Source organism: Homarus americanus, unplaced genomic scaffold (genome assembly GCF_018991925.1).
Source record: "Homarus americanus isolate GMGI-L3 unplaced genomic scaffold, GMGI_Hamer_2.0 scaffold16712, whole genome shotgun sequence".
NCBI classification, from domain to species: domain Eukaryota; kingdom Metazoa; phylum Arthropoda; class Malacostraca; order Decapoda; family Nephropidae; genus Homarus; species Homarus americanus.
Genome location: NW_024757794.1, coordinates 544,310 through 567,984, shown reverse-complemented (window position 1 = coordinate 567,984; position 23,675 = coordinate 544,310). Strand labels below are relative to the sequence as shown.

Below are 23,675 nucleotides of genomic sequence, written 5' to 3'. Positions count from 1 at the left end.
TGAACATATTTTAGTATATATTTTTAAGTTATTAAATGAAATATAGATAGATTTTTATTTTAATATAAGTGAAACGAGATTAGGTTTTGATATCAAGAATAGCATAGATAATGGTTAATGAGTTGATAAATACAAATGATTTTAATTTGGTATAATCTTCTCTCTGGATTCACTATAGTGTCTCGGAATAGAAGCTAAAGACATATAATTAAAGAAAAAAACATGTATATGAATGTTTCTTCTCAGCCGTCGTGAGGGTTGAGACCACCAGCCTGACGGGCCATGGATCACACTGCAGGATGTCTTCAGTGTTTAGTGATTCTCCTCACCACTGTACTGCTGGGAGAAGGTTTTTCCCCCATTGCAGTAAACACCTGGAATTTTACTAATGCAACTGAGAAGGGTAAATTGTTTGAAGTTTGGTGTATTAGCTCGTAAAAAGGAGCAACTTTAGGAATATACTATATAAAATAAAACTTGTTCCTTATATAATCTTGTATTTAAGAGGCATACTGTCATTGAGAGATGTTTTGTTTGAGGATGGTAGAATGATAAAAATAATTTAATGTAAAATTTGTGCTGTATTCACTTCTGACCTTTATTTCTTGTGAAAAGACCCCAGAAAATTCCCTAAGCTAATTCCTCGCTCCGAAGTAGGTAGCAAATCATCATGTAATGCAATGGTTGTCTGGCTTCAGGTCCAACCAGGTAAAGGATTTTCAGGGTAAATCCTTCATTTCGTTAGAGCAGCAGTTTTTAACACTTGGTATACTGTACAGGTGCTTTCTTACAGCTTGGAGTGTTCTCAGTGAAGGTGGTTCAGCATTAGATGCCGTTGAGAAAGGCTGCACCATATGTGAAGAATTACAGTGTGACGGCACAGTAGGGTTTGGCGGCAGCCCTGATGAGAATGGAGAAACCACTTTAGATGCTATGATAATGGATGGGTGAGGAGAACAGTTACAAAAGCATTATAATGTACACAATGTATATCAGCTTAATGGTAAATTTGCTAAAACAGTTTAAAATCAATAAGAATTTGATTAACCAACTGTGATAAATACAGTATTATCAAAGCCGACAACTAATACACCATTTTTACAGCTTATATCAGTATTTTAATAGATTGGTCATTGTTGAAGGATTAAATAATTATGAGAAAGATTAATACCTGTATGTTAAACAAGCCTTTACTTTACACAGGACAACACATGATGTGGGAGCAGTTGGTGCCTTAAGGAGAGTGAAGGATGCCATCTCGGTGGCACGGAAAGTAATGGAGCACACCTCTCACACCTTACTGGTTGGTGACCAAGCTACAGAGTTTGCTCTCATGATGGGCTTTAAGGAATACAACCTAACAACCGATTCTTCAGCCAAAAAGTTTGAAAGTTGGAAGAATTCGTCGTGCCAACCAAATTACTGGAGAAATGTGTTGCCTGATCCAAAGACTTCGTGTGGACCATATCTTCCAGTAGAAACAAAGATGAAACATTACAAGTGGTTTACCGCAAAAGAAGGAAAAAATTTCAATGTTAAAAATCATGATACAATTGGGATGATAACCATAGATAAGAGTGGTCATATTGCTGGTGGAACATCAACAAATGGTGCTATACACAAGGTGCCTGGCAGAGTGGGAGACTCACCAATACCAGGCAGTGGTGTATATGTTGATAAGCATATAGGAGGGGCCGCAGCTACTGGTGATGGAGATGTAATGATGCGTTTTATGCCAGCTTTATTGGCTGTGGAGTTAATGCGTAATGGACTTGCACCCGACAAGGCGGCGGAGACAGCTCTCCGGCAAATTGCCTCTTACTACTCAAACTTTATGGGTGCTGTTGTAGCTGTGACTATAAGTGGAGAATATGGAGCTGCTTGTCATGGCTTTGATAAGTTTCCTTATTCTGTTGTTAACTCGGAGTTGAAGACTGTGACTGTGATGAATGTTCCTTGTTTTGCATAATTATCTCATTCACAATGTTTTAGTAACTCCGCAATTATGACCGTCTTCATATTCAGACAACTTGGTTTATACAGTCTCCTCTATTGTTCAAGTTATAGCTTGTTATACTGTTATTCATATCTTTGAATATAAAGGACATTATCTATTTGTCTTTTCATGACCTCTGGCTACAGTTTTGAAAATAGAATGCTGAAATTTGGCAGTCTCATGCACCTCAGAAGTGTTCCGAAGGTGGGATATATATACTGTACTATTATCATCTTTCATGTTGTTTATCTGCTTTTTGTTGATATTCATACCCTCAACGTCATTATTTCACTCACCTGGTATGTTATCTGGTTTCTATTGATTTTGTTGTTGTTAATTATTAACTGACGTCATCTTCTTGCTCTATAATATCTTAAAATACTTTCCTTTCGTCGTGAATTATTGTAGCCGTGGCATCGTCTCGCTTCCGTCGATAAATTGTGTTTATATAATTTATGTTATTGTGACCATTGCATCAGCTGCCATCTTGTAGGTACAGAACACCTTATGGGGGATTTTGATTTATTTTTTGTTTGTTTGTGTGTGTTTGTTTTGTCTTGTTTTACCATAATTATCAATGAACTAAAATGGTCTCCAACATCTAAGTTACCCTGTATATACAGTACAGTACTTTATATATACGTATACCAGTAAGTCTTACACCTCAGTAATTTTTTGACCAAAATATACTTTTCTCTCAGAATTAAAATTTAAGGGGTTTAACTAATTAAGTAATTACAGAATAACACATTATCACCAAAATCACACTTTGGAAACCCATAGTTGGCGAGTAATTAGCACTGAAAAATGTCATTAAATCTTGCAAGCCTCATTACAACCACTAATTTCCCACCAATCAAATCGTGGACCATATATTCGAAATCAGCATGGTCTGGAGTATGGTGTTAATCTGTAATTAATTAATTAGTTAAACCCCTTAAATTTCAATTCTGAGAGAAAAGTATTTTGACGTTTTGGCCCAAAAATTAGATTTTGATGAAAGTCACATTATAAGTACTCCAGACCATGCTGATTTTGAATATATGGTCCACGATTTGATTGGTGGGTAATTAGTGGTTGTAATGAGGCTTGCAAGATTTAATGACATTTTTCAGTGCTAATTACTCGCAACTATGGGTTTCCAAAGTGTGATTTTGGTGTTCAAATACTGACAAACTTGAACTTCAGGGAGCAGCACTAGTGGATGTATGGAGGAGCTTTACTGAGACGATTATTGGGTCTTTCAGCATTTTGACCATTGGGAAGACTTGACTGGCCAAGTTAAAATGTCAATTACAAATCTCTAAATAAGCCACTAACTCACTTGAAGCAACTGGTGTTGTAGAATCAGATACACAGGCCATGGTCTACAGTACTCATAAGTATCCCACACATTTCGTACAATTCAACAAGTTGGGTCTCGAGATCAAATTGTTAACTGTAAACACACCAAAGTATTGTCAGAGGAAAAGAAACATATATGTGAGTTACCAGCTGAGTGGACATGCATATCTTTTAATATATCGGTAACAATCCACACTGCCTATAAACTGAATTATGCTAAACATAAACAAAATACAGTAATTTACTTAAACCTATCTGATCAACACCTATGTACAGCTTCAGAATATCAACTACAGGTACAAATATTTGTCTTAACTAGTGTAACTGGTCTTGGTACATGACTCACAGCCATATTTCCCTCACTGATAAGCACCACAAGTATTAGGTTTCAACATACACAAACAATTTGTTTTTGTGATGGAAATTTTTAGGCAAGACTGTCACTCAAAGCCTACATATTGTCTTTTTTTTTTTACAGTTTACAGGATCACGTCAGGGAGTTATTAGATATTGTTGTTGGAACTTTTGTGTATAAATGAGACAATTATAATGTCTATGGGTCTAACAATCAGTGTCAAGCCAACTTCAAACCTCTGTACAATTTTAAGTTCTAAGATTAAAAGCCCACATGAAAGTGATCTCTAAGCCCACAGATCCACTAAAATTGTCTTGTTTATACATGTACACTCGCCACAAAAAGTTCTCAGTCGCTCTAAGGGTCGCACAGTATGACAAAATGAATGGGAAATCTGAACATTGCTCTATGAGGAAGTTTTACCGCAATTTAAATTACTTCTTTTCACCTGTAAATACTATAAAGACAAGCAGCATACAGTATATTATTACGAAATACTGAGTCACTTCACAACCAGACATACCTACCATTCTGAGATGACACGAGCCATAGTGCTCAGTCTGAACTCTGTCGTGCCCAGCTGTTTGAGAACCCTTTGTGGCGAGCATACAGTACATGCAGAAGTTTCTTAACATAATCATACCACCTGCAACCCCCCTGATTTGGTGAGTGGCACTGAGATGCTGAATTTTATATACAGAAAGTAATTATGTCCACAATGAAGCTTTCATACACAATGTCATGGAAGGTGTGATGAACTTTTCTATTTGAATTTCAATAAAATTCTTTTAGTAAGTCAAATGATACGTATTAACCAAAAATTAAAGGATGATATACTGTATTTCTTATGTATTGAAATTTCTACCCAGAATATGACTGAAAAATTGGCATAAATCAAATTTTTCACTCTGAAGATGACTTAAATCTGACAAGTACAAGTGTGAACACAAGACATGAACAAATAACACATCACTGAACTAAAGGTATTAACTATAACTTAATACTGTAAAGGACCACTGCTATCAGGAGCACTGCTGGTGAAGCAAACACTGGAGAACTATGTAATACAGTATAAGTACTGCTGCTTACTGTTCATTCTGCCATTATCACAGAGACTTAAGTTGTAAAGCATCAAAGTAATTGGAATGGTTGCTAAACTTATCATATTCAAATTTTGACCTAAAAGTTGACTTACAAGCATAACAAATTATCTGGATGATTAATATATTTTTTTACGAGTTACTGTGCTGTATTGAATAATCTTCAAATAAGCACCAGCTCTCAAATATAATATAATATCTGTTATTTTTAAAGCTGTCAAGCTAGCTGCGCAATCATCAAGTTTTGTTATCACTACTGAGCATCTTTGTTCACTCTGTAATTATTCTCATTATCATAATATCTTCTCTTCATTGTCCTATATTTACGCAACATGTACAATGCCTCTATCTCCTTAATTACAAATTCTCCTCGGCCAATCATCATCTTGATCTGTTCTGGGTCAGTCACATCCTTGTTCTTAATGAAGGCATTCTTGAGCTTTTCCCTGAAGTAATCGTACCCCAGTGGATATTCTCGTCCCAGATACAGTAACTGTCATATATAATGAGAGATTTATCATGAATACATTGCATCACATAATATTTATATTTGAATATTATAAGACTGACATGGGGAGAGGTTGTAAGAAATAACATTAGAGTTAGAATCCTGGCAAGAGAGACTGCACGAAACCATGCAGCATGGAGAGTTGTCCTCGGGTAACTGTGCTCAACCCATACAGTCATGGAGAATGGCCATAAAACAATGATGATGGTAAGGAAGGTCATAGCTTGTGAAGTCTTCTTTCCCAGGAGGCTAATACACTCAAAGTCAAATCATAAGGTTACATTAAATCTGGTCTGTCCATATTTACTGTTATAAATGGCTGTTTCATATACAAGCTATGCTCACCTGGCTCTTTAACAAAATCAAACTGAGTGCAAAGTGAGTGAGAAGCAACAAATAATACAGTACCACTGATGAACTCAGTCTGACAATATTTGTTTTTTCATCTTTACTCACATTCTTATACAGCTGCACCACTTGTGGCCTCAGTGACATGGCTGGCAATTTTTTCTGCTGCTGGATCAATTCTGAACTGAAACCACAAAATAAATATAATACACATATAGTATATATTTACATCCCCCCAAATACACATATGCAACTTGTAACAAATATACAGTACACTGTAAATTATGAAGTGGCCAGTATGGACTTGTACTGTACTATACAGTCATTTAAAGAAGGGCAAACATAATGATGGTGGTCAATGGAAAAGGTAGCATAGTGCAGTACAGGTTACTCTCAAGTTATGATGTCTCGTGTTATGATCATTCGCTTTAACCATGTAATTGCAATTAATCACTCCGAGCTTAATGATTGCCCTAGGTACTGTGCATGGTTGTTTTCACTTGCCATACTATATTACTGTAGAGACACGAGACATTGATGAGATAGTGGAAGCCATCACTATGCAAAATTTTTTTAATAAACCACTAAAAATTCATATAAATGAGTGTAAGTAGTGAGGCATGTAATGGGGATATAAAACCCTATCCACTGATCATAAAAAAACATTTCTTACTTTGTTGCAACTGAAGTTATTAACAAAAACCCTTCAACACTGTCCATAGTCACCCCAGACCTACCCCAAGTCACCCATCTCTAGGGTGACTTTGGGCACCTATAAATCTCCTCTTTACAGAAAACATACGCTGTTTCAGGAATTTCTGTTGACATGTACGGATAACCCATTTCTTCACACACCAATAGTATATATTTAACATGCTGTATGCTCTTAGCCTTCAAACTTATATTCCAGCTTAAAAAAACCTCAAACACTGTCCAAAGTCTTACAGTACAGTCATCTCAGCATGTTGCTGCTGTGTGTTAAGGTTGCAGAGGTACAGTACTGTACTGTAATTTCAGCACTGTGGTAATCTCAGATGCTACACCAGACTCTCATCATTAACTATTATGAAGTCTAAAAATATAGGAAGGAACAATGTTTTCCAAATGTTAATAAAAAATCTCCACTGTGAACATAATGTAGTGCACAGCCACAAGCTACAATGCAACAGCCTTCATAGTTTAGATCCAGGACACTTCGTCACTTTGTCTCATACACAGGAACGACTTACCAGCTACTGTACCTCTATACAAGTATTATATGATTCTTTGGAATAATATTAACTATAGTAGTGCATGCCCAGTAATTGCCAACAATGCATAACAGACAGGATCAACTGCACAAGTGGCTAACAGGTTGATCAGAGGCAAAGAGGATAAAGTACCAAACCTAACCTAAGTTATCTAGGTTAGGTTGGTTCATATTGTTACTGATAAATCACATAAAATAATATACAGTAACAGTATTTGGTTAAATTTTTAAGTGTTCCTGTGTATGAAACAAAACATAGCTACTATAGTATGTACAGTAGATGTAACAAAGGATATCATGTCGTAACACCTGGCCAGAGAAGAACATTCAGGATGAAAAACAAAAAACAATACTAAATAGAAAATTGTTCTTTCCCATTGGGCAAGAAAGCATTTATGTTCAATAGAAAAATTTCTTAAGGTTCCTGGTTAACATGAGCAACCTTCTTCCAGAACAGTATTACAGTACAGTACAGGTATCCTTCTTTAGCGTTAATTCACGTTATGTTAATTTGGTTTTATGATGAAACAAATATTGACAGCCTTTCTCACTTAACGTTAGGTGAAAACTCAGTGTACCGTATGTGGAGGCACCGGGCTGTAACTGCATCTCTAGCTCGCCACCTAACACCATTCCCTCCCACCGATATGATGTCACAGCATACCATATGTACAATACTGTACAGTAGCTAAAACAACTACTGTATCTGTGCATACTTTGTGGGAAACAATATGAGACCATGAACGATAAATTTTGGTATATGAGGGCTGTCACTATACACTCATAAAATTTCGGAGCATATCGACCCCCACCTGCACAGATAGTTGCTTTATCTACTGTACATAGCAGAGTGGACAGTGTATGCTAGTGTGTACGGTACAGTAGAGGGTGTATGCATAGGCATACCAAAGGGGGTAATCCCCCCCCTTGGGCTAATAAATTATTCCAAATACTGTACCTGTAAACCATCTTTAACAATCAGAAAAGAAAAAATATTAATAATAAAATAACAACATCAACAACAAAAAGTATAAAAAAGAAAATTATTTATTTCCTATTTCAAAAATACCTCGGTACATTTAGTTCAAAGTTAGCCCACTCCCCCCTGGCTGTATGTACAGTATACAGTGTGTGTACAATCCCTACTTCACGGAAGGCAAGGAGAGTGACAGTTAATAACACCTGCTACAGTAGATGATACAGGACAAAGACAGGCCATCCTGTATCATCACATCACCATATGGCTTGCAAGTATCACACTCTCAAACCTGGAACTGCTCTGCACCAATTATTCTGGCTAACAGGGAGATGTCTACCTGCACACCACCAATAATGATGGTGTAAGTTATAAACAACCTTAACCTCTTCATCACAGGGACATCATTTTTAATATTTTATTTGGTTAAGGCCAGACGATTTTCTTCAGCTCAGAGGGGGTCCCATACACATGGGGCTAAGAGTACTGTACTGAAGTTTGTTTTCCTCAAGTTTTCTAAAGACATTTATTTTAATGTACACAATGCACATCTCTTAGTTCAGTGAGGATAAAAGCATTTGAATATATTTAACAAACAGCAAATAAGCAGCTGTGACAGTGCTTCAACAAAAAGACGAGCCTTGGCACCAACCTGAGGAAATTTTTCCATAAAGGATAAAAGCTTTCTTACCTCAAAAACTGACCAAAAATGGAATACGTTTTGCATAATTGCATCATTTCATTTCTATGATTTATTACTTACAGAAAATAGAACACGTTAAATGTATTACTGGTACGGTATTATATTATTTACTTACCTCATTAGTGGGCGGATAAAGAGCAGCTGTTGCCAGGAGGAAATGGTGGAATCTTTCAGCAAGGTCTGGGAATATTTTCTGAAAGATGGCTGTGGCGAGGTGTCCTTCGAATTGCTCTTCTTCCCTTCCAAATTTTGGGACTATGTCTTGGTCATCTCCTTTTACCCATTCAATAATTTGTGTGCTTTCTCCACTTTCAGGGTTTACAATATTTAAACAATTATTGACAGACTCTTGAGTGTAGCCGTCCAGAGTCAGTTTTCTGTAAGAACTCCAGCAATTTGAAACTATTTTTGTTCCTTTGATGATCCACTGTCTGATGACCTCAAGTAGAGTTTCTTCAGTTCTGTCTGGAATGGTCACCAGAAATATCTTTTTAGAATTCCGCTCCAGACCACCCAACACCCACTGTCCTTCGATGATTCGCCCTTTGTTGTATTTCCTCTTCCCAACTTTGGCCTCGCCTATCTCAACGATACATCCCGGACCACCAAGTATTCTCGAATTTTCTTCACAATAGTAGAGACAAACTTCCCTCATGAAACTAAACCAACTTGCGATGGTCTTTGGACACAGTTTTGTTTCAAACTCCACAACTTTATACGAGTGTCTGCGATTAATAAAGAGGTACATTAAATGAAAAATTTCTTGCCGTGAAAGTTTGGCTTTTTCAAAAAAGGTGCCTTTATAAGCACTCACTTTAAATTTGCAACGTCTTTTGGTATAACCTTTGCCATGGGTTTTCTTGACTACCTTCCCACACTTGTAATGGTTGTTCGGGTTAAAGAATATTTCAGAACTGCAGGTTGGACACTGTATGCTTTCCCTGAGGAGTTTGTGATCAAATAGCAAGTCCTTAAGTCTTTCATCCTCCGACACAATCTCAAACAGTGTGAAAAGATTAATGGAACAACCTGAACACATGTTTGCTCCACACTGACGAATTTTCCACTGAAATCAAAGTTCACATGTAAGGAGGCCACCAAACACTCTGCAAGTAGCACATATTGTACACATTTATAACACAGAGGGTCCCCGGGTTACAAACGGGTTCTGCTCCTGAGGACGTTCTTTATTTGGATTTGTACGTAAGTTGGAACACATGCTGTGTGCATACCGTACTAAAATCACTTAATTTAAAACAAAAGAAGAAATAGAATGACAAAATACACTAAATGAAAGTAAAATAATAAGTCATTCAGTAAATAAAATACCTGTACTGTAAATGTCAAGTTTAACCCCATTCGTATTGGAGGGTGTTCTAAGTCGGGGACCCCCTGTATATGCCATACTATATAGAAGAAAACTAAACTACCAAACCTAAATTATTAGGGTATTACAAAGTATTTTACTTTCAGACATTTAGATCTCGCTATTCTGGGCATTTTGAATCCCATATAAACATGGCGGAAATGGATAATAGCGACACAATTGAATTAAATTGATTTTTAATAGTTTTCAGTCTTAGTCTGTGAGGAGAAGTTATCAGCGCATCATGCATGAGCAATTTTGACTGATGTCATCCAGTCGTGACTAATGAGGTATCGATATCATCACGCAAATTTTTTTCGACCAATTCCATTTGATTTTTTTCAAAGGAAGCAGCCTGGGTACGATTTTAATTTCATTGACCAGTTTCATAATGGCAGTGGTGGAGGTTGGTTGTCGTTTGTGCTCCCGCGATTATTTTACGTTTATTGTCGAGTTTTACGAGAAAGAAGATCATTCTATTCAATTCTTACGTCTCCCTGGTCCTTCCACTTCTAACTAAGGTATTGTACTTTCGGACATGACGTGCCCCAAAGTTTTTTAACTACTGAAACATTTAGGTTAGTTTAAGCTAGGCCTACCAGGGGTCTGGGAGTGGAGCCCCCGGCTAGGAGTTAGGTTAGATGACTCGTTTTCGCTTTCTTCCCCACCCAAAAACTCTGATTTTTCAGGCTCTCCCCCATTACTGTGGGGGGGGGGGGAATAGCAATTTCCGCCAAATATGAAGGTCAGATTCGTTTAAAACACACCAAAATACACTGGAAAAACATATTGGTCAGCCCCTAGGGACTCATGTCCTAAAGTAAAAATTTGCCAATATTAGTTTTTTTTTATTATTCCAAAATAAAATTCCTTTCCATAAAAAGAACCATTCCTACAGCCTAATCATAGTAATGTCTTGTTTGGTTTTCTTTATCTACCAATTTCAGACATAAGTGATTTTATGCAAAACGCATTCCTTATAATTTTCTTTGGGTACGAAAGCTTTTATCTTCTGTGGAGAAATTTCCTCAAGCTGATGCTAAAGCTGGACCATTTTTGTTAAGTATTATCCAGATCTAGATGATTTTTGACAGCATTTGAACCACTGAGCAATTGTGGGTAAAATTACATTTATTGCCACCAAACAATTTTGAAGCTAACCTAACCTAGGCATGTGGCAATAAATGCAATAATATCCCAATTGATGCCACTTCCTGGTTAAATCAGACATAATTCTGTGATTGTTTCTGTCATATGGCTGAAGGCACTACCACTGCCTACCTGTCTTTGGTTATTTGACCGGGACCTGGGGGGAGGGGGGGATTGTGTATGATTTTATGATGATTTTAATGGGATTGTGGTTAGGATGGTTGTGGGTTATTTAACCTTTGAATGCTTTAATCGTCTTCCGATGCTCCGAGACGACCCACTGTCTCGTAGGTCTATACATCCGACACCTAAACAGTACCATAACTGATACACATTGAGGTGTTGGTTATTTAACAAAAGGATTTACAATTTAATATGATCTTATATTCTTTGTATCCTTAATTTTACCAATTTTACAAGTATTATTTCTATTTGATAGATTTTTCTAATAGCTTGAAATTATCGATAAAATGTAGAATTTTGTGGCCAAAAGTACTTAGTTTTATTTTAGCTCCAGGTCAAAGAACCAGTGGTTATACCGGCCATAAGACGAAGAGTGCGGGGAGATATGATGGAAGTATTAAATGGGTGAAAGGAATCAATAGAGGAGATATAGATAAAGTTCTTATAATATCCGAGCAGGATAGGACTCGGAGCAACGGATTTAAGTTGGATAAGTTTAGGTTTAGGAGGGAGATAGGAAGAAACTGGTTCACAAATAGGGTGGTGGACGAGTGGAACAAGCTTAGCAACTTTGTAGTAAGTGCTGGAACGCTGGAAAGTTTCAAAAGGAGGCTAGATAGATTCATGGATGATAGAGTGGTAGTAACTCTCGACAGGAGCTGCCAACCGGCCTATTGCAGACTCCTTATTTTCTTATGTAAATAAATACATTCAAAACTATTTTTCTTCCGTAATACAGAACTCCTAAAGAAAACAAACCATAAAGGTGGCAACCACACAACCGTATATACTTTTGCCAGTTCGTTTAACTTACGTTTACTCCTAGCGCTGTGAGGCGATGAAGGTGACGGGATACTTGTCGCCGGACGTCCTCCACAGAGTCCCGTGGTAACACTCACGTCCGCCTCTACCAGGTGGCCTTGTTCAGATAACACCACGAACATTTTAATTACATCACTTTATTTCCTCTAGTGGTAAAGATAAAACTATACCTTCTTTAATATTCTCTGAAGGTTATTAGGTAGTTTTAGATATGGTTTAATGTTTATGTCAAAGTATGAAAATACATGACATTGTGAGTTTAAACGTTGTATTATTTTAACATTCTTTTGTTGTTTGGTAACACCAGCTGATGAATCATGTTGTACTATGTTGAAATATGTACCACAGATAGTACTGTTATATAATTTAGGATAACAAGCAACATATATCAACCAAACCATTTTTTATACAAACAAATTGCCATAGGTTAATAAGGTTAGGATTCTTTAGGTTGACGAGAACTAAACGCTTTAATAATTGGTTTAAAGTTTATGTTCGGTTACTAATTTTAACATTATAATGTCTTGTGTTTGTGTGTGCTGCCACCTGCCAGTTGTCCCAGACAACAATGTCATAAACACGACATCCCGTTGTCATGGTGATGAGGACGCTAGTCGCTCCCTGGGCATTTATAACACGTCAAAAGTGCACCTGGTAATTGTATTTGGATTCATTTAATGTAGTAACATCACCTCAAAGAAGGATCGCTGAAACACGCCTATCTTAAATCCCTACGACCAGCAAGATGCCACCAAAGGTAGATTAATGAATATACTAGAATATCCTGTCTGAGACTATTACAGTCTTAGGATGTATATATTCTCAGAAGATATACTGAATGCTAGTCTGAGATTGACGTAATAAATACCGACGTACTTGCTGATGGATGTACCAGTCCAGATGTGTCTCAGTTAACCTTATATATTTAATGTTCTCTCTATCTCTCAGGCACAGGGAGGCACGAGAAAGCTGAGTAAGGAGGAGAGAGAGAAGCTCAGACGATTGGAACAAGAGCGGCGTCAACGGGAGGCTGAGGAGGCCAGGTGAACATGAGAGACTATTCATACATTCATACATCCCTGTAATATGTTGCCTCGGTCGGGTTCGTAAGTGAGTCAGCCATCAATACTGACTTCACATTCATCTGGATTAAACCTATTTTTATATAACAGTTCCATAACATGAATCAAAATCAGGCTAATGGATCACCAAGTAGAGTTTTAAATGCCATTCTCTTGTCAAGGAAAGTTTGTGTTAATTCTTAATGTATGACTAAGCTCATTGTGTGTATGTGTGGCCGAGACAAGAGAGGCGTAGGAAAGGAAGACTTTGACCTTTTAAGTGTCCAACAGGATCCGGGAAGAGGAGGAGGAGGCGGCGAGGCAAGAGCGAGAGAGGGTGGAGGCATTGCTGAGGGCAGAAGCTGTGAAGGAACAGCAGAGACAGCGAGTGGTGCAGCTCACAGCCACAGCGGCGGTCACAACACACCTCGACACCACCATGGAGCTCACCAGAGACCGCATTAAGGACCAAGAGGAGGTCAGAATGGGTCAGGAGAGGTCAGCAAGGGGTTGGGAGAGGTCAGTAAGGATCAGGAGAGGTCAGCAAGGATCAGGAAAGGTCAGCAAGGATCAGGAGAGGTCAACAAGGGTCAGGAGAGATCAGCAGAAATCAAGGGCTCAAAACAGATTATGAAAAGGACAAAAACCAATTTAACCCAGGACAGGAGAAGTCAGCAATGTGAGGAAAAAATCAACAGGGCTCAGGGAAGGTCATCTGGGGTCATGGGAGGTCATCAGAGGTCAAAAGAGGTCAGCAGGGGTAAGGGGCACTCAGAAGGGGCCAGGGAAATTAATAAGGTCAGGAGAGGTGAGCTGGGGTCATGGTAGCAAGGGTAATGAGAGGTCAGGTAGTTATGTATTAACGTTATCACCACAACGAAGGTAACACAGTGGTTATGTATCACAGTGGGAGAGGATGATGAGGTGTGATGGACTGCCAGATCCCACCAGTGTGCCAGAGATGAACAGATACCTTAGTCTTTGGCGGGCTGACCTGGACACAGCCACACTAGAGGGCGCCCTGGCCAAGACACACCAGGTCATTCACGTGAGTATCTCAACACCTACTACCTCTAACCTAACCTAACCTAACTTAACCTAACCTAACCTAACCTAACTTAACCTAACCTAACCTAACCTAACTTAACCTAACCTAACTTAACCTAACCTAACCTAACCTAACTTAACCTGCATTGTCTATAATAAACTGAACCAACTGTAAACTTGTATGACAATTTTACCAAATATCTATCCATCTATCAATCAATAGGTGATCTCTGAACTGGAGGCCGTCATGGAGGATACCGGAGAGGCCACGGAGAAGCAACTGAGGGACTGGAGGGAGGTGAGGATGATTGGTGGGAGGTGAGGACGATTGGTGAGAGGTGAGGATGACTGGTGAGAGGTGAGGATGATTGGTGAGAGGTGAGGATGATTGGTGGGAGGTGAGGATGATTGGTGGGAGGTGAGGATGATTGGTGGGAGGTGAGGATGATTGGTGGGAGGTGAGGATGATTGGTGGAGGTGAGGATGATTGGTGGGAGGTGAGGATGACTGGTGAGAGGTGAGGATGATTGGTGGGAGGTGGAGGATGATTGGTGGGAGGTGAGGATGATTGGTGGAGGTGAGGATGATTGGTGGGAGGTGAGGATGATTGGTGGGAGGTGAGGATGATTGGTGGAGGTGAGATGATTGAGGGAGGAGGATGGGAGGAGGAGGATGACTGGTGAGAGGTGAGGATTGGTGGGAGGTGAGGATGATTGGTGTGAGGTGATGAGGATGATTGTGGGTGGGAGGTGAGGATGACTGGTGAGAGGTGAGGATGATTGGTGGGAGGTGAGGATGATGTGAGGATGATTGGTGGGAGGTGAGGATGATTGGTGGGAGGTGAGGATGATTGGTGGGAGGTGAGGATGATTGGTGGGAGGTGAGGATGATTGGTGGGAGGTGAGGATGATTGGTGGGAGGTGAGGATGATTGGTGAGAGGTGAGGATGATTGGTGAGAGGTGAGGATGAGTGGTGAGAGGTGGGGATGACTGGAGGTTAGGTTAGGTTAGAGAAGACTGTACTGCACTGTATGTCCCTCAGATCTGGCTGGAGCTTCAGGAGGCACAGAAGGAGAAGTTGGACCAAGCCACCTACCATCAGCTGCTGGACCTACGACCACACCTAGACCACGAGACCATGGTAACCCTAGACTAAGATAACACAAATACTAACCTAACCTAACTTAACTTAACCTAACTCGCCAGCTCGATGTACAATATATAGTATGAGATTAAATATTGTCTGTATGATACTCAATAAACACTGAACGTTGCCTGTGTGACTGAAGGTGTTGTTGTTGATGGTGGCCGACAGGTGTACTCTTTCTTCACGTCCTCCCCGCTGGTGTCCCTCGCCCTCTGGAGCAACACCACCAGATCACCCAAGAACAACTGCCACGAGGTAAGACACAAATGTTTAATGTCCCTTCAAGTGCTGCTGAAATGTCTTAATAGTACCTTAGATTATGAAGTTTTGATACGAGGACACTTAATAATCAGAATTTTAACTTTGGACCATATTATAGGTCATCCTGAACACGCTGATTAAGGATCTGTGGTCGAAATGTTGATATTTTGATAATTAATTGTTATACGTGTACCTGTGACTTTACTATGTGTATACCTTGTAGCTCTAAGTATTAATGAGGTGTTTTGTTCCTCTGTATCTTTACCTGTACTGTTACCTGTACTGTTACCTGTACTGTTATATTAGGTGAAGGAGCTGGGGTTCACCTTCACCTTACCGGAGGACTTGGTGGAGGCGGAGTGTGTGGTGAGGGTGATGAGGACGGAGTATGACCACTACTCCAAGTTCGCCCCGACCTTCAACACCCCCAACGTGCAGGAGACACACGCAACTCTCCTGGGTAGGTGTAGGTGCAGCCGTGGGGGTGTAGACAAACTCCTTACCTACTCATACTCTCCTGGGTAGGTGTAGGTGCAGCCGTGGGGGTGTAGACAAACTCCTTATCTTGTGTGATGTAAACATACTCTATTTATCTACCCATACTCTCATAAACATTAATAACATCCACATTACACTCAACATTACCATCCACTAGCAATGTTATCTTATCAATCTTGTTCAGCATATTTATATACTTTATCTAATGCTCTACTTAACTATTTACCACAAGTAACTTACTAGGAATGAATTTATTTATAGTGAATGAAAATATAAAGTGACAATGTTTATATATGACAGACTTTAGAATAAATCTTTTGTTGACAGAGGATTGTGGGGAGGAGGTAGAAGCGGCCCCAGAGGAACAGCTGCCAGCGAAGGAGGTAACACACTGCCTCTATAACACAACATAGACTGAAGAACAAAACACTGCCTCTATAACACAACATAGACTGAAGAACAAAACACTGCCTCTATAACACAACATAGACTGAAGAACAAAACACTGCCTCTATAACACAACATAGACTGAAGAACAAAACACTGCCTCTATAACACAACATAGACTGAAGAACAAAACACTGCCTCTATAACACAACATAGACTGAAGAACAAAACACTGCCTCTACAACACAACATAGACTGAAGAACAAAACACTGCCTCTATAACACAACATAGACTGAAGAACAAAATAATCTTGAATATTGACTTACTGATTAATGAATAGTTATAACAAGAAATATAACGAACGTGTGATTGTTATGAACCTATGATATAATGTTAGAGTTATGTTGTGACGTGAACAGTCTGAGTTATCATCAGGTGTGTAGTGAGGTGTGCAGTCAACATCTCTATACCTGTTCATTACACACCTGTTACTTCTATAGACATCCTTCTCACACATATATACACCGCCTTCTCACCCCACTCCCACACCAGCCCCCTCACACACACCTGACGCCCCCATACATCTGTCTCAATCCCCACAGACACATTTGCCCCCTCCCCACACACACACCTACCTGCCTGTTGCACACCCAGGGTTGCAGGCGGCGGCGGCGGCGGTAAGGCGGAAGGTGACGGCAAGGAAAAGATGGGTAAGTCCCCCCCCACCCCCTTCCCCCAACCTAACCTAACCTAACCTAAGCCGTTTGATGGAGATTTCGCGTCAAATGGATTCTTAATATAGCGGACTTTCATCTCTATATAATTCGTTAGATGGAGGTTTTACATCTAACGGACCATTGATATAACGGATTTTCCTCTCTGTATAGTCCATTAAATAGAGGTGTTTCACTGTACTGTAGGTATAGTCACTACGATTATGATACCGTCACCCTATAGGAATTACAATACCTGTACTATATACCTATACACGTACAGATATATTCTCAAATCCCCAAATTAAATCTACCTTTTATATGTGATGTTCGCCCGGCTGGTACAGGGGCCCCGCCGGTGTTGGTGAAGAAGTATCGGCCACCACACTTCACGGAGACCGGCCCGGGGGAGTTGAACTTACGTCGATACCGGATCCAAGGCGGCGTGTATACCATAGATCTACTGGAGGTGCCGCCCCAACCCCGTGTACTGGCTGACTGTACCATCACCCAGGGTAGGTCTTGTTGTGTTGTAGTAATGATGTTTAGTAAGAGAGTCTGCCCCCATTCCTCCCGCTGTGATGTCTGCCCTATTCTTCCCGGACACGGACACTAGTGGAGGAGGTATGCACGGTGTCTCGGGTACACTGGGTGGCCAACTACAACCCGCCAGCAGCTCCTGAAGCAGCAGGACAACGCCGGCGGGATCCTGAGGCCGTGGAGCAGGAGATGAGACAACTGGAGAAGGAGCTGCAGAAGTTGATACTGATCACCATTAAGTAAGTCCTCACCGCCTACCCTGACCATCGTTCACTCTAACCTAACCTAACCTAACCACCATTCACTCTAACCAAACCTAACCTACCCTGACCATCATTCACTCCAATAAACAAAACAAAATAAATAACAAAATACCAATAAATATAAATGAATCAATAATTATACAAACCCCCAAAAAACAATTAAGTATTATGGTAAATGTTAATTAAGATAAGAGTTAACTGTTATCTTATCCAAGGTTGCCAGATTCAGCCTTCTGGTTTGAGCCGCCACAGATGGTGCTGTGGGACGAGAGGAAGAGATGCTGGTCTAATGAATACTTCCATGATGTTAAATACAACGAAGATCAGTGTGTTATGCAGGTATGTGTCGTGTATGTGTCATGTATGTGTTTGTGGTATGTAGGTATGTGTTTATGTAATGTAGGTACAGTACAGTATCATGTATCTCGGCAGGTGAGGACCACAAGGCTCGGAGTGATGGGTCTCGCTATGAACAGGTTCGCTAATCTCCCCTTCCAGAGCTGGGAGCTGAAGCCGCAGGGAGGTACTGCTGTCTCCCTGACACTTATCGCTGCTGTGGTGGTGGCAGAGTTCACTATCATGGTAACTGTCTCACTATCTTACTACCATGGTTACTCTCTCACTTGTCTCACTATCATGGTAAATGTTTCACAATCATGGTAATTGTCTCACTATCTCACTATCATGGTGACTCACTATCATGGTAACTATATCACTATCATGGTGACTGTCTCTATCATGGTAACTAACTCACTAAAGTAGTTAATTTAATGTTAGGTTTGATTTGGTTAACGTTAGGTTTATGTTAGGTCAACTGCCTAGCTCATACTACAGACGGGGAAGGGTGACCTAATGGAGGTGTATAAACATCTCAGGGGGCACTACTCGGTCGAGTGTCCGCCCCACAAGGGGTCACAGCTCAATATTGAAGAAGTTGCAAGTCCAGAAAACTGTGAGGGTAAACTTTTTCGGAGTGAGAGTTGTGAACTCTTGGAACAATCTACCAGAGAGTGTTGTGACGGCACCGAGTGTGAGCTGTCTCAAGACCAGACTCGACCAACACTGGAGCAGGTTCAGGTACATTCAGGAGCCAGTGACTGCCCAGTACTTGCCAACAGTGCGTGACAGAGACGTGACCGAGCAGCTAACGAACCGATCAGTGGTGAAGAGGATAAAAGTTAAAGGTAAAAGGTTAATATAACAGTGGTTAATCCTAAGGTGAAACAAGCTAGGAGGAGGGAGGACACATTATCAACTCTAATAGGAACTTTTTACACTCAAGTCATATACTGTAGGATGTTGACTCAGACGACACTGTACGTCTCGTTGCAGGAGGAGGGACACGTGTGTTTGGCCAACTTACAAGACGGGGCCAGGACAGCGCTCTCTCACCTCTACGGTAAACCCATGAAGGCTAACGCTCTCATCAAGGTGAACTACGTCATCAGAGTTTACATTGGTTTTAAATATTAGCTGTTTTTATGTTTTATAGTTTACTGTTTTCTTCTGATATAACCTAACCTAACCTAACCTAACCTAACCTTTAACTTCCTGTAAACAACTATCAGATACTATACAAGAGCGAGTACTTTAATCCTCTCTCCACACACCACCACAGTACCCCCCACCAGCAGACAACTGACATGACCTCTCTGTCTCCCTCCGTCAGACTCTACAGTTCTACGGCATCAATCTCTTCCCAGACCGTGATTCTTACTGCTACATTGACGGACTACCTACCAAACACAGGCCTACAGAACAACACCTCTACCGCTGCATGGCTCTCGTGGCTCCTGCCGTCCACTTCGCCTGGAGTCGTTGGAATCTCCTGGCGGGGCTGACGAAGCTAGTGTTTCAGATGAAGACCAAGAAAATCTCACCTGATGATACACAGGTAAAGTGAATGTGTTTTAACAGGTGTGTGTAGTGTCAGGTGTAGAAGTAACAGGTGTGGAGTGACGTGTGAAAAGTGATAGATGCAACAGTAACAGGTGTGTGCCTACTCCTGCAGGTGGGTCAGCCGCTAGTACTGGTGACGCCGCAGAAGACGTGTGTGTTGGAGTGTACAGAGATCTCTCAGGCTTTTTCCAACAACGATGAGGACCCCTCCAAGGTAAGCCATAACAGGATAGACTTAAAATCGCCATAAATAGTAATGAAGGTAGCCATACTATACAAAAATAGCCACAGATGCTCAACAAAATAGCCATTATATAAAAACTAGCCATATATACTAAAAAAATAGCCATAAATTACTAAAATAGCCATAGATACTAAATGATATCTAGTAAAGAATTAGATGACGTGTTGCTGACGTGTTGATAACGTGTTGGTGACGTGTTTACAGTACTACGCCGACCTGTATCAGCTGGTGTTGGATGACCTGGATGAAGGTGTAAGACAGACCGTTCAAGACGCCTCACCCATCTTCATCCACAACATCCAATACATGTTGAAGGCCGCATCTGTTATCTCTTACTGTTGAGCTGCCCTTCTGTTGCTGCTGTTACTGTTATCTGTTACGAGTGTTACAGCACCTCGGAGTCACAGTTTCATCAAGTTTTATTTCAATTAAACATCTAATTATACCTATATTTATTGTCTCTATTTTCATTTAAATGTCGAAACTGAATACATAATGAATACACTAACCTAACCTAACCCAACACTTCACTGAGGCATCACTGTGTCTCAGAATTCAGCCGCCTTAGACCCCAACACTGAACGACCACTCCCGGGGTTATGGCGGTAATAAAGTGGTGTCAAGTTACAGCCGTAGACGTTACATACATAGTACAGTTACACACGCATATACAGGTACAGGAGGGGGCATTATATATAAGTTAAGATGTGAGTATCTTAGTGGATGTGGGAGTCGATTTTTGGTGATTCAAAGCAGTTCCATATCTGACAGAATAAGTGAAATAGTTCAATATCAAAGTGAAACAGATGTAATTTACAGTGATATTGTTTCATATTTCACTGAACCAGACATGCAGTGAGATTCATATTCAACTGAACCAGATATCGATAGACATTTCTTCAAAATTTACTGAACAAGTTTATAATATCACTGAACTAGTCACAGAATTAACTCAGTATTGGAATGAAACAGTCAAACTACACAATTAAATAGACCGGAACAATTTAGTGAACTACTGACACACTAGTTTCATATCTAATTAAAGCGGACAGAGAAATTAAATAATCTCTTTCAACTAGACACAGATTGAATCAGCTACACAAGTAACCGAACATGGCGTGTATAAGCGAGTTACAGAGGGTGACTCACTCCCTCGTAACCCCAGTGTTTCATTATTTAACCGTATTTACTAACCTATTTCCCTATTAATGAGTAATTGGTGTAAACAGGTACTTCTAAAAGGCTTCAATCAGTAGTGTGAGGAGGACTTTACAAAATCGTTCCCTTAAGTACAATGCCTCACCTCGCATTAGGAAGAAACTAACACTGTCAGTCTCTATGGAATGTGAGTGGGACATTCCCCTTCAAGTACGCTGCCTCACCTCGCATTAGGAAGAAACTAACGCTGTCAGTCTCTATGGAATGTGAGTGGGACATTCCCCTTCAAGTACGCTGCCTCACCTCGCATTAGGAAGAAACTAACACTGTCAGTCTCTATGGAATGTGAGTGGGACATTCCCCTTCAAGTACGCTGCCTCACCTCGCATTAGGAAGAAACTAACGCTGTCAGTCTCTATGGAATGTGAGTGGGACATTCCCCTTCAAGTACGCTGCCTCACCTCGCATTAGGAAGAAACTAACGCTGTCAGTCTATATGGAATGTGAGTGGGACATTCCCCTTCAAGTACGCTGCCTCACCTCGCATTAGGAAGAAACTAACGCTGTCAGTCTCTATGGAATGTGAGTGGGAGAGACAGAGGGAAGGAAGAGCTGTGGCCGCCATCACTAACCACAACAAGAAGGGCTACACGTCGCTGGTAATCGATCGCAGACGGTGACAAAAATCAGTGGCAAGAGTTGGTTCTTACTGAAGAGCGGCTCACCGGGGCGTGTTGACACAAGTGGTTCAGGACCTTCATGTGTGTGTGTGTGTGTCTTCTTACAGTGTGCTACCATATCCTCCCTACACCCACACCTTCCTACACTGGACCACCATAACCTCCCCACACTACACCATTCCTTCCCACACCCTGACCTTTTTAGACCGTTTGTGTGATTTCATCCAGTGCGTCAGATAACCCATCATTACTGTTGTATATAACGAAACTGTACTAAGTGTGAAGTGGCATCTCAAGTTCGGAAATCTGTTCGTAGCATCTCAAGTTAGGAAATCTGTTCGTAGCATCTCAAGTTAGGAAATCTTTTAGTGGCATCTTAAGTTAGGAAATCTGTTCGTAGCATCTCAAGTTAGGAAATCTGTTCGTAGCATCTCAAGTTAGGAAATCTATTAATGGCATCTCAAGTTAGGAAAGCCATTAGTGTCCTCTTTTTGTAGAAAATTCTCTTCCAAATTAATTCACACTAGGGAGAGTTTACTGCCCGGCTTACGTCACGCAGTGAGTATGACGTCACACTTGAGGAAGCAGCGTGTGGCAACCATCTTACTCTTAGCACAACATAAGGCTTTAATAATCATTCTGACAACTCTACCTCTAACATGTCCGGATTCTCTGTGGTTCTTGCGATAGTTTTTACCCTTATGGGAAGCTGAGAGTGCAAGTAATTACTCTTCTTCTTATTGCTCTTCTTCTTCCTGTTCTTCTTTGTCTCCTTCTTCTTCTTCTTTCTCCTTTTCTTCTTTGTGTTCTTCCTCTTCTTCTTTGTCTCCTTCTTCTTGTTCTTCTTCTTCTTTGTTCTCTCCTTCTTTGCATTCTTCTTCTTCTCCTTCTTCTTCTTTGTGTTCTTCCTCTCTTTCTTCTTCTTAATCGCCTTCTTCTCCAGTTCCTCTTTCCTTAAGGACAAGAGCACAAGTATAGTCACATCATGAACACAATTCTTACACCACTCTAACAATCTTTTTATTTATTTATTTATATATATATATATTTTTTGTCGTAGCTTAAGTGAGTCAGTTAAAGTGTTCTTACATCACCATTAAAGTGAAGATTTTTAGTTAAGAAGTTTTGAGAATAATGACCAAGATGTGATATTATCTCAAGAACACGTGTTGTTCTCTCTCTCTCTCTCTCTCTCTGTGTGTGTAGCATCCTGGACGAGTGTGAGCTGTACACACTCACTTCCTTGCTCTCTATCTCACTCATTCTCTCACTTTCTCACTCGTTCACTCTCTCACTCAGTCACTCAACATCGTTTCCTTAAAATTGCTAGAATGTATGAACCATGGGACTGGTGAGTCTAAATGGATCCAAACTACAGCTACACATATGAAGATGTTTGGACTAGACCACCTGTACAAAGTTGAGACACAACAGCGCTTCTTGCCACCCTGGCGGACAGTTCCCTTCGATATCACAACACCAACATATCCGCCAAAAAATTAACTATACAAAGTATTTATCTTCAACACACTGCCAAAGTGAAAGCTCTTGAACACATACACACTCTACAGACTGATGATAACATCACACAGACCATCTACACTGATGGATCTCTTAACACCGCCTGTGGGAGGGCTGGAAGTGCTATTGTTGTGACTCAACCTGACGGTAATACAA

The 23,675-nt window shown here is 40.3% G+C and overlaps 3 protein-coding genes across 3 annotated transcripts; 2 read left to right on the top strand and 1 right to left on the bottom strand.

Annotated features, from left to right (window-relative positions):
* Nucleotides 1-182: 182 nt before the first annotated feature.
* On the top strand, nt 183-2,112 carry LOC121857804 (N(4)-(Beta-N-acetylglucosaminyl)-L-asparaginase-like). Its single transcript, XM_042354034.1, has 3 exons — nt 183-403; nt 794-947; nt 1,204-2,112. Exons 1-3 carry the CDS (start codon nt 283-285, stop codon nt 1,967-1,969), a joined length of 1,041 nt encoding a protein of 346 aa, XP_042209968.1. The 5' UTR covers nt 183-282; the 3' UTR covers nt 1,970-2,112.
* A 1,367-nt stretch (nt 2,113-3,479) lies between these two features.
* LOC121857806 (electron transfer flavoprotein regulatory factor 1-like) lies at nt 3,480-12,214 on the bottom strand. Its single transcript, XM_042354038.1, has 4 exons — nt 12,092-12,214; nt 8,695-9,044; nt 5,760-5,835; nt 3,480-5,288 (listed from the first exon to the last, which is right to left on the bottom strand). The coding sequence occupies exons 2-4, from the start codon at nt 8,697-8,699 to the stop codon at nt 5,049-5,051; spliced, it is 321 nt and encodes a 106-aa protein (XP_042209972.1). The 5' UTR covers nt 8,700-9,044; nt 12,092-12,214; the 3' UTR covers nt 3,480-5,048.
* A 454-nt stretch (nt 12,215-12,668) lies between these two features.
* LOC121857644 (dynein axonemal intermediate chain 7-like) lies at nt 12,669-20,611 on the top strand. The gene is made up of 19 exons (XM_042353706.1): nt 12,669-12,856; nt 13,048-13,142; nt 13,452-13,638; nt 14,068-14,208; nt 14,431-14,505; nt 15,250-15,348; nt 15,523-15,609; nt 15,922-16,075; nt 16,441-16,496; nt 16,921-16,936; nt 17,104-17,211; nt 17,562-17,729; nt 17,831-17,993; nt 18,233-18,356; nt 18,450-18,599; nt 19,350-19,448; nt 19,687-19,911; nt 20,029-20,130; nt 20,365-20,611. Exons 1-19 carry the CDS (start codon nt 12,845-12,847, stop codon nt 20,500-20,502), a joined length of 2,199 nt encoding a protein of 732 aa, XP_042209640.1. The 5' UTR covers nt 12,669-12,844; the 3' UTR covers nt 20,503-20,611.
* Nucleotides 20,612-23,675: the final 3,064 nt, after the last annotated feature.